The sequence below is a fragment of the Sporisorium graminicola genome, chromosome SGRAM_15 (assembly GCF_005498985.1).
Source record: "Sporisorium graminicola strain CBS 10092 chromosome SGRAM_15, whole genome shotgun sequence".
Lineage (NCBI taxonomy): Eukaryota > Fungi > Basidiomycota > Ustilaginomycetes > Ustilaginales > Ustilaginaceae > Sporisorium > Sporisorium graminicola.
In genome coordinates this window covers 331,823-346,935 of record NC_043725.1, presented here as the reverse complement: position 1 = coordinate 346,935, position 15,113 = coordinate 331,823, and the positions used below count along the sequence as shown (strand labels likewise).

General features: G+C 59.2%; 4 protein-coding genes across 4 annotated transcripts; 2 read left to right on the top strand and 2 right to left on the bottom strand.

Moving 5' to 3' along the window:
* Positions 1-818: 818 nt before the first annotated feature.
* EX895_002554 (uncharacterized protein) lies at positions 819-2,201 on the bottom strand (the record flags this gene model as incomplete). The annotated part of the gene is made up of 3 exons (XM_029883152.1): positions 819-940; positions 1,421-1,634; positions 2,076-2,201. 3 exons carry the CDS (start codon positions 2,199-2,201, stop codon positions 819-821), a joined length of 462 nt encoding a protein of 153 aa, XP_029740550.1.
* A 1,044-nt stretch (positions 2,202-3,245) lies between these two features.
* Positions 3,246-7,001, top strand: EX895_002553 (uncharacterized protein; the record flags this gene model as incomplete). Its single annotated transcript, XM_029883151.1, has 1 exon — positions 3,246-7,001. One exon carries the CDS (start codon positions 3,246-3,248, stop codon positions 6,999-7,001), a length of 3,756 nt encoding a protein of 1,251 aa, XP_029740549.1.
* A 395-nt stretch (positions 7,002-7,396) lies between these two features.
* On the bottom strand, positions 7,397-13,954 carry EX895_002552 (uncharacterized protein; the record flags this gene model as incomplete). The annotated part of the gene is made up of 1 exon (XM_029883150.1): positions 7,397-13,954. One exon carries the CDS (start codon positions 13,952-13,954, stop codon positions 7,397-7,399), a length of 6,558 nt encoding a protein of 2,185 aa, XP_029740548.1.
* A 481-nt stretch (positions 13,955-14,435) lies between these two features.
* Positions 14,436-14,813, top strand: EX895_002551 (uncharacterized protein; the record flags this gene model as incomplete). The annotated part of the gene is made up of 1 exon (XM_029883149.1): positions 14,436-14,813. One exon carries the CDS (start codon positions 14,436-14,438, stop codon positions 14,811-14,813), a length of 378 nt encoding a protein of 125 aa, XP_029740547.1.
* Positions 14,814-15,113: the final 300 nt, after the last annotated feature.

Genomic DNA, 15,113 nt, shown 5'->3' with positions numbered 1-15,113 from the left:
CCAGTTGACAGGCTGCGGGGTGCAGCTAGAAAGGCGCTAGAGCAGTGCGGGTTTTGGACAGGCAAAGCGTTCCTTAAAATTGGGCTGGCTCTTGGCTGCAGCAGCATATCCTATCCTTTCCCTCGCTGTTCGCGCGCTCAATGACGGCGGACTGCACAGCGGCATCGTTGGGTCGCCGATGCCGTCAGCATAGCAACTCGTCTCGAACCTAGGGCTTCTTTGCAAGGCGACAAGATAAGAATTCGAGACGATGCGCATGCGCGCGCGCGCGCTCGCAGTGCAAGTCAAGCCTTAACCCGCACAAGTCAAGCCTTTGTCAACCCGCACATGCCAAAGCGTGTCTCAGACATGTGACTTTGCTTCTTGTCGATCCTTGATGATCGCCTCTCGTTAAAGTCAGAGCTCTTTTCGCTTCGACGCTCTTCCCTGTCTTTGATCTCATCGCCTCTCGCCGACTACTCGTTCACGTGACAAAGTCGCACACGCCGTCCTGCTCCGGTGGCATTCCTCTCGTCGGCCAAGCTCGGCATGCTCTGTCGGGCGAAAACGAGTATCCTGAGTGGTATCCTCTTAACTGGACCAACTCATTCGCGCGAGTCATGCGACCTTCTCCTCTAAGACCTTGTTCGTCCAGTCCATCACCTGGCTCCATGCCTCTTGGGACACCAGCATACAAGTGTTCGCCTCCAATGCGGACACAATCTCACTCAAACGATCGAAAGGTCGAAAGAAGGGCCAACTGCAAGTACACTGTAGCATTGCGATGATGATCAGCTAAGCAGTGGGAAGGTCATTTTGGCAAAAGTCGAAGTGCACGCTTAGGCGACGGGCTCCTCGATCTTGACGACCTTGCGAGAGCCAGTGCCACGGACCTTGCGGGCGGGGGGCTGGGTGCGGCCACGCTGCGAGCGGAGGATGGCAGAGGCGCGGACAACGGCGGCTGTTATTCGCAAATCACGTGCGCGAGGAAGGGTAGAATGAGTAAAAGTCAGTATGAGTGCTACGTTGCCATGGCGAACTCGCGCTCCACAACGATCTGCACCGGTATGCTCGACTCCTCCAACCTGTCCCAAAACAATCGTGACCGGGGTATGAATGTGGGTCGGGCAGTCGCACCGTTCTTGTCAGAACGACACAACATTGGTGAGCCAACAGAGTCCGCAAGGGGACTGCAGGGCCCCACAAGAAGTACGCATGACGCGAAACTCCGCCACGACGCCGTGATTCGATCTTGCATCGCTATTACGCCCAAACCTTCAAGGAGAAAGAATCATGGTATATGATAGATCCGGTGGGTTCTAGCGCGATGCATCGGGTTCCTCCTGTGCCAATCCTCCTTGGTGTGATACTCCCGGTGGTCCTGCTTCTCGTTATCCTCTGCATGTGGTGGTGATGGGGGATGGTGATGGTGAATACGTACCCCTGGTCAAGTCGGCACGGTAGCCCTTCTTGGCGACGACGTTGGAGACGACACCGGCAGTGCGGCGTCCACCACCCCTCTTGATGGTGGTGGTGTTCTTGGTGGCCTTGATGGCCGAAGAGCCCTGCTTGGCGTTCTTGGTGGTGAGAACGACACCCTTGCCGGACTTGGGGGCCTCGATGCCGACAGCCTTGGAGTTGACAACGCCGGAGTACTGTGGTGGCGCAAGAAGTAGACTCGATGTGGAGGTCAGCAAACAGTGGTCGACTGTGCGAGCGAGAACGACGCGACGACGACGACGATGACCCGGGGCTTTTGGCGGTGGTACTGAGAGTCGCGATGTGTTCAGTCGGCTGCAGTCGTGGTAGAGTGAACGCCCACTGACGGGAGGAGTCCGGCTGTGCGGCGACAGTATCGGTCGTATCATAACGAGGTCGGCATCTGTCGGTCAACGTCATGGCGTTGTCGAGAGAGCGCCATGAGCCTGGTTGGGTGGCTTTGCGCACGTGACTCTGATGGTGGTTGCTGGCGCTGCCATGCCATGCCATGACGGACGGACAAATGGTCATGGGCGTTGGCTTGTCGTGGTGGCGGCGATGAAGCGCGTGGATGTGCTCCGGGTCGTGCGTGTCGCAGTAATGGATGATTATCTTACCTTGTAGCTGTGCAGCTGGACGAGGTTGCGAGGCTCGCGCGAGAAGATGCGGCCGAGACCCTTCTGCTTGACGAGGAAGCTCGAGTTGTTGCGGACGAGAAGCCACTGGAGGTCCTGGGAAGCCATTTTGAATGAATCTGAAACTTTGGTTTGGTGATGTCAAAGAGATGAGATGGTGTTTCAGAGCCACTTCCAGTAGACGATGCTGACGACGACAACGTCCAAGCGTCGATTTGCTCGTTCTTCTCGCTTTCCGTCCCAAATCGGCGCCTGCTGTGCGATCCTCTACCGAAGGATCAGAAAGCGCCGCCCGATTCACTTTCGTTTTCCCTCCTCACAAGCTAAATCGCTTTGGCTGACGTTCGGACCCGAGCGGGTTTTCACTTCGGCCGAAGGACCTTTTGTCGGATCGGGAACCCGATGGTGACCACCTCATGATTGAAGTTGGGTCGCGGTATATCCCCTAGCATATGCCATGCTTTCTTTGTTGCAATCGTTGGCGTTGTTGCAGTACGCTACCCAATGGCGGGGCGGTTTCTCTTCGAGGAGAGCTGGATGTCGTTTCTGGACGTCGCTCGCACCAGGCAGGCTTCGATAGTGCGGTAACTCGGCGGTGAATTTTTTGACCAAGATTTTCGAGTCTCTTTTTCCTGTTTGTTGTTTTCATTGGGGTTATGCCCTCACTGACAGTCGTCACCGGTGCGACCTTATGTCAAAGTGAACGGAAGTGTACCTGGGATCTCAAAATCCATGCAATCCCCAGTCTCTCCGTCGTCGAGACGGGCTGAGAGTTGTACGGGCCAAGGCTGACTGTGCAGCCGACCGCGATCACCGATACAGCACCACAGACAACCGAGATCGGAGATGCAAATACCAATGTGTGGCGAGCTGCACCTGAGCTTCACCTTGCAGATTTCTTGTTCACGTTCGACGCGTTCCAAAAAGCTGAGCATTGGCCATCGACTTTGAAACATCATCAATACCCTCCTCCCCTTCACCACCAACACAGCACTACCACAACACTCACTCGCATCGCTCTCAGGCAACGGCGCGCACCACCATCCACGCGATCTATCATCCTATTCTCAGACGCGTCAGTGAACTCTCGTATCATTGACCAGCACATTGTTACCGTCGAGCCTATTGTACTCGACCCCCCACTCTCAGTTTATGTCTCTTGACCCTGCACAGCCATACACCACCAAACAAGCATACACCAACATCCTTACATCTCTGCATTCTACACCTAGCGCAGCCCAGCATGACGACCCTAACCCACTCGCAGAGCCCGGCGCATATGAGCTCTCCGCTCATCAGCAGCCTAGACGCGACAAAGGCAAGCCCCGCGAGGAGGCGACTGCCGCTGGCGGCCTTGCCTCAACCATAGTCCGCGTCACTGACCCCCAAGCCATCGAAGACGATGGTGCAGACCATAGCACACATGTTGACGCGCCTACCAGGCATCCGCCGGCCATCACCGACGCCTCGGAACTCGCGCCGGAGCTTCTCACGCGCATCTTTGCCTTCCTGGATCCCGTCTCGCTCTCACGCGCTGCTGCCGTCTGTCGCTCGTGGGCCTTCATAGCACGCGATGATGCTACCTGGAGAGCCGCATTTGCCACCTACTTCAGCCTCGAAGCAGCCCAAGCCCACCGCGCCGCCTCGCTCGAGGTGTCTGCTACCCCTGCTCTTCGTCGTCTCACCAATGCATCTTGGCGCCAAGAGTTCCAGCAGCGCGTCGATCTCCTCCGACAGTGGCGCAAATCCCGGACACCTACCGTGCTCTCCACCCCGCGCGTCGATCTCATCAAAAAGATCTCGCTGTCCAAACAGCATCGCCTGCTCATCTCGGCCACCGACACGTACGGCGTCGCATCGCGATCAAACCCTTGGACCGGCAAGGTCACCAAGGGCTACCTTGATGCTGAAGGCACCGCAAATGGCGCGGGAAACGGCAACCCCAACGTAGAATTCAGTCCCAATGTTTCCAGCCTCAACGCGAGCTCAGATGCTTCGCAGATCTTTTGGGGCTTCCGCTCGGGCGAGGTGGGCATGACCACGATGTCTAGGCAAGGCACCAATCCGCGCGGTGCTATCAGAAGCATCCGCTTCACGCCTCGCGCCTCCCATGCAGGACCTGTCACCGCCATCGCCATTCCCTTTGCTAGCGATAGCGATGGGGCGCACGGCCCAGGTCGCAGTCCGGAACGTCTGCGACAGGCTATGGCCATGCTCGGCGACGTCGCCTCCACCTTCGTCACTGCCGGGTTTGACGGCACCGTGCGCATGTGGTCTTCCAATCGCTCCTGGCCGCTGTGGGTAGCCACTTCTTCAACCAAATCGCCCGTGTCCAATGCCATCTCGTCCGCTACCCCGGCTCAGAGCAATGCCGCGCCTGCCGCTCCCATTTGCGCGCTCGCTTACGATGCCAAAAGCGGTATCGTCGCAGCTGGCAGCACCACCGGCAAGATCTTTGTCTGGACCAACATCGATGTCGGAGCACTCCTCCGCATCCCTCCGCAAGCCACCGATCCAGACCATCTCGCTAATGGCGCTCCGGAACCCGAGACACTTGAAGCTCAGGCACTATTTTCCCGCCTTTCGCAGTCGATCCGCTCCACGACGATCGAAGTGCCGCCAGGCTCTGCGGCACAAGTGGCCGTCAGCTCCATCGTCATCGACCCTGCCTCCACAGCGAGCGGCAAAGGCTCCGACGCAGCCAATCATGCCGACGACTGCTCGATTCTCGTCCACCATTCCGGAGCTCGGGTGCTGCTGCGTCATCGTCTGTTTCAAGATTCTTCATTCCCCGTTGAGACAACCGTACTCGGAGCTGCAGTCATGGATGAGATCACCGCCATTCGACCCGACTTTGAGCCTCGCTTACCGAAGCGTGACTCTAGACCTTCGGCTACTCAGAGTCCGTCGACAAGCGTATATGCTTCACCCACGCTTTCTGCCACTAGGCCCGAGATGGGAGGACAGCCCGCCACGATCGTTCTCGGCCCTTCTCCGTTCGAGAGCTACGATGGCTCTGGCCAGTATCCTGAGCGCAAATTCGTCTGCGTCGGCACCAAAGCTGGAGCTCTGTTCCTCTTTGACTGGGAGAGCAGCGGCTCCACCTTCGACGAGACCACGCAGCAGGAGTGGCAGGGCCACAACCCGCCCCGCTTCCGAGGCCAAAAGCAGCTGCTCCCCTCCATCGGTTGGGAAGCGCACCACACCTCGGTGACAGCGCTCGAAGTGACTCCTCTGCACATCTTTGTCGGCACCTCGGACGGCACGATCAAGGTGTTTGACTCGCTCGCTGGCGACCTTATCCGCACCATCAACGACCGTACTGCAACGCGCCACCCGGCACGCATGCTTGCTGCTGGCGAGCTAACAGAGACCGAGGCGGCACGCTTCCGTGTTACGCAGATAATCGCTGATCACGAATGCCTCGTTGCAAGTATCGGCCACCAAATTCTGGCGTTCCGAGCCGAGCCTGTGCTCAGCAAGCGTGCAGCTGCAGCAGCTGCAGCAGCTGCCTCTTCAAGCAAGGGCAAGGGTGGAAGGCCCAGATTGTCGGACAATAAGTACGCGATGCAGGTCGAACTCAAGCGCGACTTGCGCGAGTCCAAGGCGGAGCTCGAGGCCGAACACGAGGAGAGGCAGGCCGAGTACAGCTCGATCCGCAATCGGCATGGATTCGAGCTGGAAGGCTTGAGCGAGCAGGAGGCGCTCGAATATGCTCTCATGCTGTCGCGCGATGAAGAAGCCGCTACTGCCACCACCAAAGCTCAGTACATGGGCGGCAGTGGCTACGTGCCTGGTTCGCACGCCTCCTCGAGTCGCAAGAAAATCCAAGTGCCCGAACAGGTGGTGGATGACCCGGAGCTTGCCGATGCGCTCGAGCAGATTGCGCTTGCCGAATCCAAGGCCGAGGCCGAACACGCTTATCGCTATACTCCGGAGCCACCGGTTTCGTTCTACGATGCAGCTCGGGCTCCCCCATCGCGCAGCAGTCGGCGCAGCAGCTCATCCGCTTCGTCATCGGCCAACACGACCGGTCGTCGGCGATACAGGATGTTGGACGATCACGATTTTGGAGCGCACGACGATCTGGAACAGGAACTCGAGGACGATGAGGAGATGGACGCGTACCTGCGGCCGTCGCCTTCGCCGTCCCCATCGGCTTCGCCGTACTTGGCGGGGGTGGTGTCGCCGCCGGCTTCGCGCGCCTGGACGATCCTCTCGCAGGCAGGAGCGAACGCGACGACGCCCGCGCGCTCGGCGGATCGGTGGGGGAAGAACTCAAAGGTGCGGACGGTGAACGTGCCGTTCAGTGCGAGGCTGGGGTCGCCTACGCCCGCGGAAGCAGTTTCGATCTCGTCGAGCTTGAGCAGTGCGAGAGGAGGAAGCGCGTTGTCGCCGCCGGAGTTGAGCTCGCCCAGGGATTTCCCGGCAATGGCGTCGTCGATTCCAGGGTCGATGGCGGCGTCGCCGCAGCCGCAGCGCGGGTCGTTTTCGGGAGGAGCGGGTGATGGGCTTGGAGGAGGAGGGACATCGCCGTTCCTGCGCAGGGCTAGTTCGGGAATATGTGCGACTGGCTCACCTGGAACTGGAGCTGGAACCGGAGTTGGAGCGGGGAAGTGGAACAGGAGTCCGAACTTGAGGCCTGTGGCGTCGCCGCCGTCGCAGCGGCCGTCGGCGTGGACCGGCTCGCGCAGTGGGTCGCAGGTGGGCAGCCAGTCGTCGCTGTTGGCTGCTTCGCTGCGTTCCGCTGCGGTCGGGGATGGGGCTGCAGCAGGGAAGGCGAAGGAGAAGGGCAAGGGCGTCGAAGTCACAGATGCCGGCATTACGGACGACGACGAGTTGGACGAGGACACGCGGTTTGCGATCCAGCTCAGTCTCGCCGAGCAGCGCTCGAGGCGCGATGTGTAGCTCCTTCTAAGTTAGGTTGTTGCAGGCTTTGAAATCTCTAGGGAATCTCTAGATCCGTTTGATCGCGGTTGAGACGCAGCCAGTGATGGTGAGACTGAGACTGAGGCTGAGGCTGAGACTGGAGAAGGCCGCGGAGCGGGCGAGTCGCCGTCGGCAGCGCTGCGGAAAGGCAGCTGCTGTGCACCCTGGACACGCTCCGCCGCGCGCGCGCGGCCATTCACACTGACGCTCCCAGCCGCGTTTGCTGCGTCCATCGAGGCCAGTTGCCTCGGGACCACATGCTCATGCACATGCATTCGCTCCTCAGAACACAGCATTAAGCTAAGTTAGTTACACTTGACATTTCGACGCGTTCTGCCACCAGAAGATCCAGAAGAGGACGGGTGCAGACACACTCAGCTGCGGAACCCAGCCCACACGGAGCGGCTGCCCGGATGCAGCGTGCACGCCTGCAATCCGGCCGCCTCGCCGACGCGGAGCAGTAGCACGCCCGACTGGACCAGGCACCCCACGGCCGCCCACACATCGGCAAAGCTCGTGCCCACCGCCGGCACTCGCTCTCCTGCCTCACCGTTCGCACTGAACCTCGACGCCATCCACCGCACGCTCACCCCGGGCCGCGAGAGCGTCAGCGCAACCACCGTGTCCAGCAGCGCCCTCCACACAGACACGCTCGAGGGCGCGGTGAGAGACGTCCATATGTGCGGCAGCGTGAGGCGACCGGACGGTGGGATGCTGAGCGTGTAGGCGCGCACGAAGGCCGATGCGACGAGCACGGGGCGAGCGCTGAGTGGCGAAAAGAACGCTAGCGGTAGAGGCCCATGTGTGAGCGCGAGGACATCGCCGTGCGTGAGCCCAGCGTCGACTACAGTTCCCTGCGAGCCGGAGAGCATCAACCGCGAGCCGAAATCTTGCATTCGCCGACCTGCGTCTGAGTCTGTCGCCGAGACCTGTTTGACCAGCTCATTGTACCGCTGCTGCCACATCGGTAGCAGAGCGTCAAGCGAATCCGCCTTTGCACCACTCCCACTACCTGCAATCGTAAGCCACTCGAGCACCTGATCGACCGGTACGTCCGGCAAAGGCACCACCCCCGCATCGAGCAAGTCCATCATCCCACCCTGCCCCTTCACCGTGATCATGGCCTCCAAGTCGTCATCGTTCAGCACCCGCGCATTGAAAGCAGCGTTCTGTCGCAGCGCCTCGAAAGCACCTTCATCAGCCTCCGCGCTGATCAGGCCGGCTTGCATCAGTGGCAGCAGCGCCGCCGCCTCGCCATCTGCTTCCACAGGCTCCACGGTGACCCCCGCTTCCACGTCGCGGATCTGCTCGAAGGCCTCTCTGCGATGCGCCAGAATGGCTTGGAGATCTGCTGCCGCGAGCCGATTCGCCGTGCTCGGGTCGGGCAAAAGCTTTTGGAGCTCCTCGGTAAAGACGAAGTTGGTGCCTGGCTTGCGACGAACTCCAGGATCGACCGTGATGGATCGGATGAGCTTGGCGTCGAGCAGGCGCTGCGTCGCCTCTTCGATGCGGGCGTCGCCAACGCCTTTGCAGAACTCGGCCTTGATCGCTTCGTCCGCTGGTGGCGTGTCGACCTGCGTCCCTCCCAACTCGTGAGCACCCGTGTCCGGTTCAGCGCTGGCAATGACGATGCGCACAGCCCACTCAGCCATCAGATCCTCTACCTTGGCATCCACCGCATCCACCGCATCACCCCAAGCCGCCTCTTCGTCACCGAAAGCCGTAAAGAGCAATGTCTCGAACCGCTTTGACGCGACACCGAGCTCGCCCGCGAAAAACGACTCGAAGCGCCTCTCAACGGGCTCCTGCACAAACTCTTCCTTCCAGTTCGTCGTGAATGCGGTCGAGGCACCCAGATGCAGAGGAAGGTGATGCCGAGCAACAGGCTTGGAGAGCGAACGCTGCACTTCGTTTTTGTCGATCCTTGCACGCAGTAGCTCGATCTGTGCGACCAGATCAAAACCGGAGGCAGCTGGGAAATCGTCATCTTGCAAAATGCCCGACTCGCGTGCAGACAGGTATACGGGGATCCATCGGCTTTCGAGTGCGGCGAGGTAGGACTCTTCGCCGTGGTGAGCCCGCATACGGTAGTACTGGCCTCGCCATTGCGCCATGATGACACCTCGAGTCGCGTTGAACTCTTGGCGGTCGATGACCTGGAACAGCGCGGACCAGTCGGATCTCCCGCGCACCTGGTCGCGAACGCGGAGGATCACGGCTGCATCGCGCAGCAACTCCTTCCTTGCAGGTGTCCAGAAGTTGACCTGATCCAACTTTCGCGCCCGACGATCTCTCTTGGGTCTCCCACTGCCGGCGTCTGCATCTCCATCCGCTTGCTGGGACTGGTCCTCATCTTCCTCAGAGTCTCGAGCCTGTTCAGCGGGTGTAGGCATCTGCCGACGTTTGCGCCGGCCTCCCGACGGTGCTCGAATGGCAGGCATCGAACTGAGCCCGGATGTGGACCGAATTGCTCGCTGGATGGCGGCCTGAACAGCATTTGTATCGAACACGACGTCGCCGGCGACAAACTTGCGACGAATGACGGAAAGTGCAGTCTCGATCTTGGCTCGAAGGTGAAGTGCAGCTGGAGCGTTTTGGAAAGCATCCTCGAGCATCGCTTGAAAGTCTAGCTCGCGTCGCTGACGCAGCTGACGTGCTTTGGTCAGCGTTGTCCTGCGCCCTTCCCGCTCCCTTTCGGCTTGCGTCTTGATGCGGATTTGCCTGCCTGCAGTGGGTACGACCCTTGCCGCTGCCTTTCTGCCGGGACGTGCAGCGGCTGGGGTGGTATTGTCCCGAGCTGGTTCGTAGACTCTCGTGGGTAGAGTGATTGTGCTGAGCATCAGTGGCCAAGTGAAGCGAGGTTTTGGGCGTCGGGTGTTGGGTGCGTCCGGCAAAACAGACTCGTTTGCGCGTTGCAGCCGCGTCTGAAGCACAGTGCGCACGACGTGCGGCGGGGCCAGCGTCACATACGCGAGCCGGTCAATGTCGGCCTGCGTCGCTAAAGGAATGTCCTGCAAGTCGATGCGGAACAGAAACTTGACCTGCGACGGACGTAGTTGATGGTACGGACGCCACGTCTTGTGCGTGTGCATGACCACAGAGAGCTCCTCGGCTACGGCCTTGTGGGGTGGCATATCGGCCAGGGCGCCAGATCCAGCGTGAAAGACATTGCCTACAGCCGCATCGTCTAGCTTCTGAATGCCTTCTGCAGTGGGTTTCCTGCGTGTTGCCAGACAAATGGCCTGCACTCTAGCCCAGAAGTGATTGATCCGGTCGACGTCCAAGCCAGCTTCAATTGAGTCGACGAGCGGCTTGTGTTGCTGATCGCTTTGCCAGTCGTAGAGCGGAAGACGACGGAGAGGCTCGACCATGGCATTGGACATGTTCAGACTGCTGCCGCTCTTGTCTGCTGGAGCATCTGTGGCTCGCAGATGAACAACGCCGAGATCGGCCAGCTGCGTAGCCAGGCTGTAGATCGACACGCACACTTCGTCCGCGACGCGGTCCGACAGGCCGAGACTTGCCTTGAGCTCCTCCGGAAGAGCACGAACCGGCGTGGATCGCAGCTGAGGATCGAGCAACATTGTCTCGATGGATTCAGCCACGGGGGCAACAGGCACGAACCCCAAAACGAGGTCGAGAGGCGCGTCGGTCCAGAAGAAGCTCAGCGGGAGCGATTCACCGTGATCGTCCTCGGAAGAGACTTGACGTCGCAAGGTGATGAACTTGGCGCAGGCCAGGTGAAAGGCCTTGAGACGCAGCATCTCGCCGCTCAAGAAGCCGAAATACTGCCGATAGACGCTGAATACGTCGCGGAAGGATTGACGCAGCACCGAAAGCTGTGCCTGGTCCGTGGGCAAGTCAGCGAGACGGAGTGCATCCTGAACATGCCACGGTTTAGCGAAACGTAGTGTTTCGACCGAAGCAATTGCAACGCTGTCTGTGACATGCCTGAGCGCTGTCTTTGCGCTTTTGGTCCCAAACCAGCCGAGGCGACCTTGTTTGACAGCTTCACAGTACGCCTGTAGCTTCTCTGCGGGTAGGTCGGGGAGGTAGAGGATCTGTCGCCTTGGATGGTGCGCGATGGGGAGATCGAGCCGGATAAAGGTGCGACGGAGCATGTTATTGTCGACGGCGGCCACGAGCGCCTTTTCCCTGACTTTCCTATCTCGCAGGTCGGAGAGCTGTGCATCTGAAGCGAAGCCATGCTTCTCGACATAGTCGGTGAGCAAATCTGGGATCTGAAGCGCATCCATGGCACCACCGGCGTCTCGAATGCACTGGACAAGCGCGTGTGAGCTTCGGAGCTGCGTCAAATTGGTGCGGCTCTTGCGGTGCGACGTGCTGGGCATAGCGGTGGAATCGGAAGGCTTTTTGGGGGCTGGTGTGGTAGGTAGAACAGACCGCGCTTCAGCTTTGATCTCGGTAGGCGCGGACATCAGATCGCCTACACGAGACACATCGACAAGAGGCAGTCCCTGGGCAGTCTCTTTGACGGTCTCTGTGCCAGTCCCTTGGGTGTGCGCGCTCTGCGCAGCTTCTTGCGATACAGTCTGCTCCTCTTGCTGTTGTGTAATTGTTGAAACTGCAACAGATGGCTCGGCGACAGCCTCTTGTTCGACCTGAGACGCCACAGGCTCTTCTGCAGCGGCTGTGAAAGCGGGAGTCGAAAGCAGCGATGCGGTTCTGGTCTGACCTCCGCGTGAGATCACACGGCGATTGCTGCGACGCGAGGCAGCTCCTGCAGCGGGAGAGTCCGGAACCACAGTCGTGGCATCTTCGTCCATCGAAACATCGGCATCCACATTGGTCTCGCTCCGAGGACTGCTGTCCAGCGCCGGCGACTCGGCCTGGCGAGCCTCTCGCGACCGTAGAGTCCTCACGCGCGGAGTCAAGGGCACCGGCGACTGCGCGGCGGGCGTATCAACTGGACCTGCATCGACAGAATCGACCGGGTTCTTGCGCGGTCGGCCGCGCTTTGCGGGCGGAGTGTCCGGATCGGGAAGCGGATGAATTCGAGGACGCCCTCGTTTGGGCGGTGGCGCATCTGAGTCGGCATCGAGCGAGCGTTTCTTCGGCGGACGCCCGGTCCGTCTGGCACCTTTTCCCGGAGTGGGTGTGTACACATCCTTCCCCAGAGACGCCAGGTGCTGCGAAACCTGATCCGGAGCGGTCCAGACTGCGGACTTGCGATGGTAGGAGGAAGAGCCGCCGGCCGAGGCGAGGAGTTGGACATCGTCGGGATCAAGCAGACCCTCGTTGGCGGATTGGAGCACCCATGCGTGGTAGCTGTACATCTTTGTGCTGCGAACGCGGAGTTTGTGTTCGTGGAAGCTGCGAACTTGCAAGTCACTCATGGAAGGTTCGCCATTGGCGTCGTCGGCTCGCTGAGCAATCTGGTCGAGGGCGCGTGCAAAGTGGCCAGTAGCGTGAAGCTTGGCCATGAGCTGAGAGATGGTGCGTCCAGCAGGACCGGCGCGCGCGATTAGTTCGTGGACATGACGTTCCAAGGTGACCTCGCGGGGCAAGGCGGGCTCGGTCCGGCTGAGATCCTGCTGGAGCTTTGCATTGAGGTTAGCAGCCTTGACTTGCTCTTGCAGCATGGTGGCATCGCCGTAATCGCCACGCATCATTTCGTGCATCTCTTCGAGACCCTTGGACGTCATCCGAAGACCTCGATGGGATCGACCGGTGCTCGAGACCTGGATGTTGACAACTTCAAGGAAGCCATCGACAACGGCTCGCTCGAGGACCAGGAGCAAAGCCTTCTTTTTGTCACGAGCAAGAGCGAGGTTGATACGGTGCAACAGACCCAGGCGGGCTGTGACCTTGGACGAGGTGGAATTGCAGATGAGGTAGATGCGGAAGCGGACAAGCTCGGGGCGACTGTTCATCCACACGAGGGCCTTGGCGGCGTCGACGCGTTCAAAGGTGGGTGCAGACGACAGAGTGGACACATATGTGCGTTTGCCAGCTTCGGGAACGCGTTGCACTTCCTCTTCCTTGACTGTGACGGTCGGCGCGCCCTGAGCTTGGGCATCACCATCGTCGTCGTCGTCGTCGTCATCTTGATCGAGTTCTGCGTCAAACCCGGCTTCGATTTCGTCGTTGTCGTCTGTTGACTTTACAGCGTCGAGACTGGAGGAGGAAGATTGGACGGTAGCCAAAGACGCCAAGCTCGAGTGTTGCCGGTCTGCAGCATTGTCGGCGTTCCTCTGCTGGATGAGAATGTCGCAACGGTCCTCGAAGCGCGTGGCGACGAAGTAGCTTGCGACGGTACCAGTCTCGCGAGCTTTGATCTTGGTGACGAGGTGATGGTCGATGAGACGCTTGCACATGTAGAAGACAGTTTTCTGGTCGGTGTGCATGGCTGTGCCAATGTCGATGCTCAGCACGGGCGTCTCCCTAGATCGAGAGATGATCTGGAGAACGCGAAAGGCGGATGGAGGCAGGTAGATGCTTTCGGAGCCGACCAAGAGTCGTTTGATGACGGGCGTCTGCAAGACGAGTCGAAGACGTTGACCATGGATTCGTTGGAGCTCGGCGAGACCCTGCTGTTCTGCAAGGGCCTGGTCGGGTAGGAGCTCAACCGAGTCAAACTCTGGCGAGGCAGTGGTGCTGGTTTCGGACTGAATCTTGCCTGCAGGACTGTCGAGAGAAGACGACTTTCTCTTCAAGATGCCGCTCTTTGCACCACTTTGAAGGGGCACTCCTTGGACAACAAGGCCGATGTGGACGTGCGGATGGCCGAGGAGTTGCCGAAAGACGAAAGCCAGGTAAGAGGCATCAACGAGCTGGTCCGGATATTGGGAGCGGGACGAGTGTTCGGTATGATATTGGCGGATGAAGTCGGCGAAGCGATCGATGTCGGTGCCTGCCTCGCCATCGAGACCAATCTGCTCGATGCAGCTGTGGATGAGCTCGTCGATCATTTTGAATGGCCGACGGAGCGGGGTCAGGATGCGGATAGTAGCGCGTGAAGACCGGAAGTATGGTAGCTATGAGTTCATGTTGATGGCTGTCGATGGATGATGTCAACGAGATGGCTGAGCATGTCGATCCGCCGCTGGTTTGTAGTGATGAAGCAAGTGGTGCAACGAGCATCAAAAGCGCATTCAGGGTCCAAGATTCGGTTGCAGTGCATGAGCCACGATCTATCAGATGACTGTCGATTAGTAAGCAAGATTCTTCTTGGAAGTGGAAATCTGGGAAAGTCGACATTGCTCGCGGACGCCTTTTTTGCTCATCCTCTCTGCTCGACCGTTGCGAACTTCTCCCACCACATACACTCACCACTCGAGCAGCACATCCTCGCAGACCAGCCAACCGAAGCTATCAGCTTGCTGCAGTTGCTGCCGTTGCTGCACCCCACGCCAATCTTGTTGACGAAGCGAACTTAATAGTACCGTCACCATGGTGGTGCAAACGATCGAAGGTATCGTCACAAAAGCGGGCGTCATGGCGAAGACCGTCACCGTCAGCGTCGAGCGCCGCTTGATACACCCGAAACTGCTCAAGCCCTACATCCGTCACAAAAAGTATCTGGTGCACGACGAGAGCAACTCGCTCTCTGTAGGAGACAAGATCATCGCTTCGGCATGCAGACCTCTTTCGGCACGAAAACGCTTCACTCTGTTCGACAAGGTGGGAACCGAAGCGGAAGCAGAGGCACGCAGAGCAAAAGCCGAGAGCCTCATGTCTGCGGAGGACAAGGAAAAGGTCCGCATCGAGCAGCTGGTCAAGGACGAGATTGCAAAACATGCCGGCGGCAGTGGGTCCAAGCAAGCTTGATCGAGAGCAAGGCTTCCTACTTCTGTCTTGCGCTTCGAGCTCAAAAGCCTTCCAAGCAGACCAACCGCATTGCGCAGCGTGGTCCACCTGGTATCTTGTTCCTTCTCACGCGCTTCAGAGTGTTACATTAGCCACTCTTTCCAGATCCCATCTGAGCGCCTTGCCGCTTTTGTACTATATTAACATTCAGATCCACTAGAGCGTGTAGCCTGTCATGAGCACAACGACAGGCAGCCTTGAGAGCTGTGCTTGATGAACAGGTTGCATCTCACATAAGCCTCTGAGGTTGGACATCGTGAT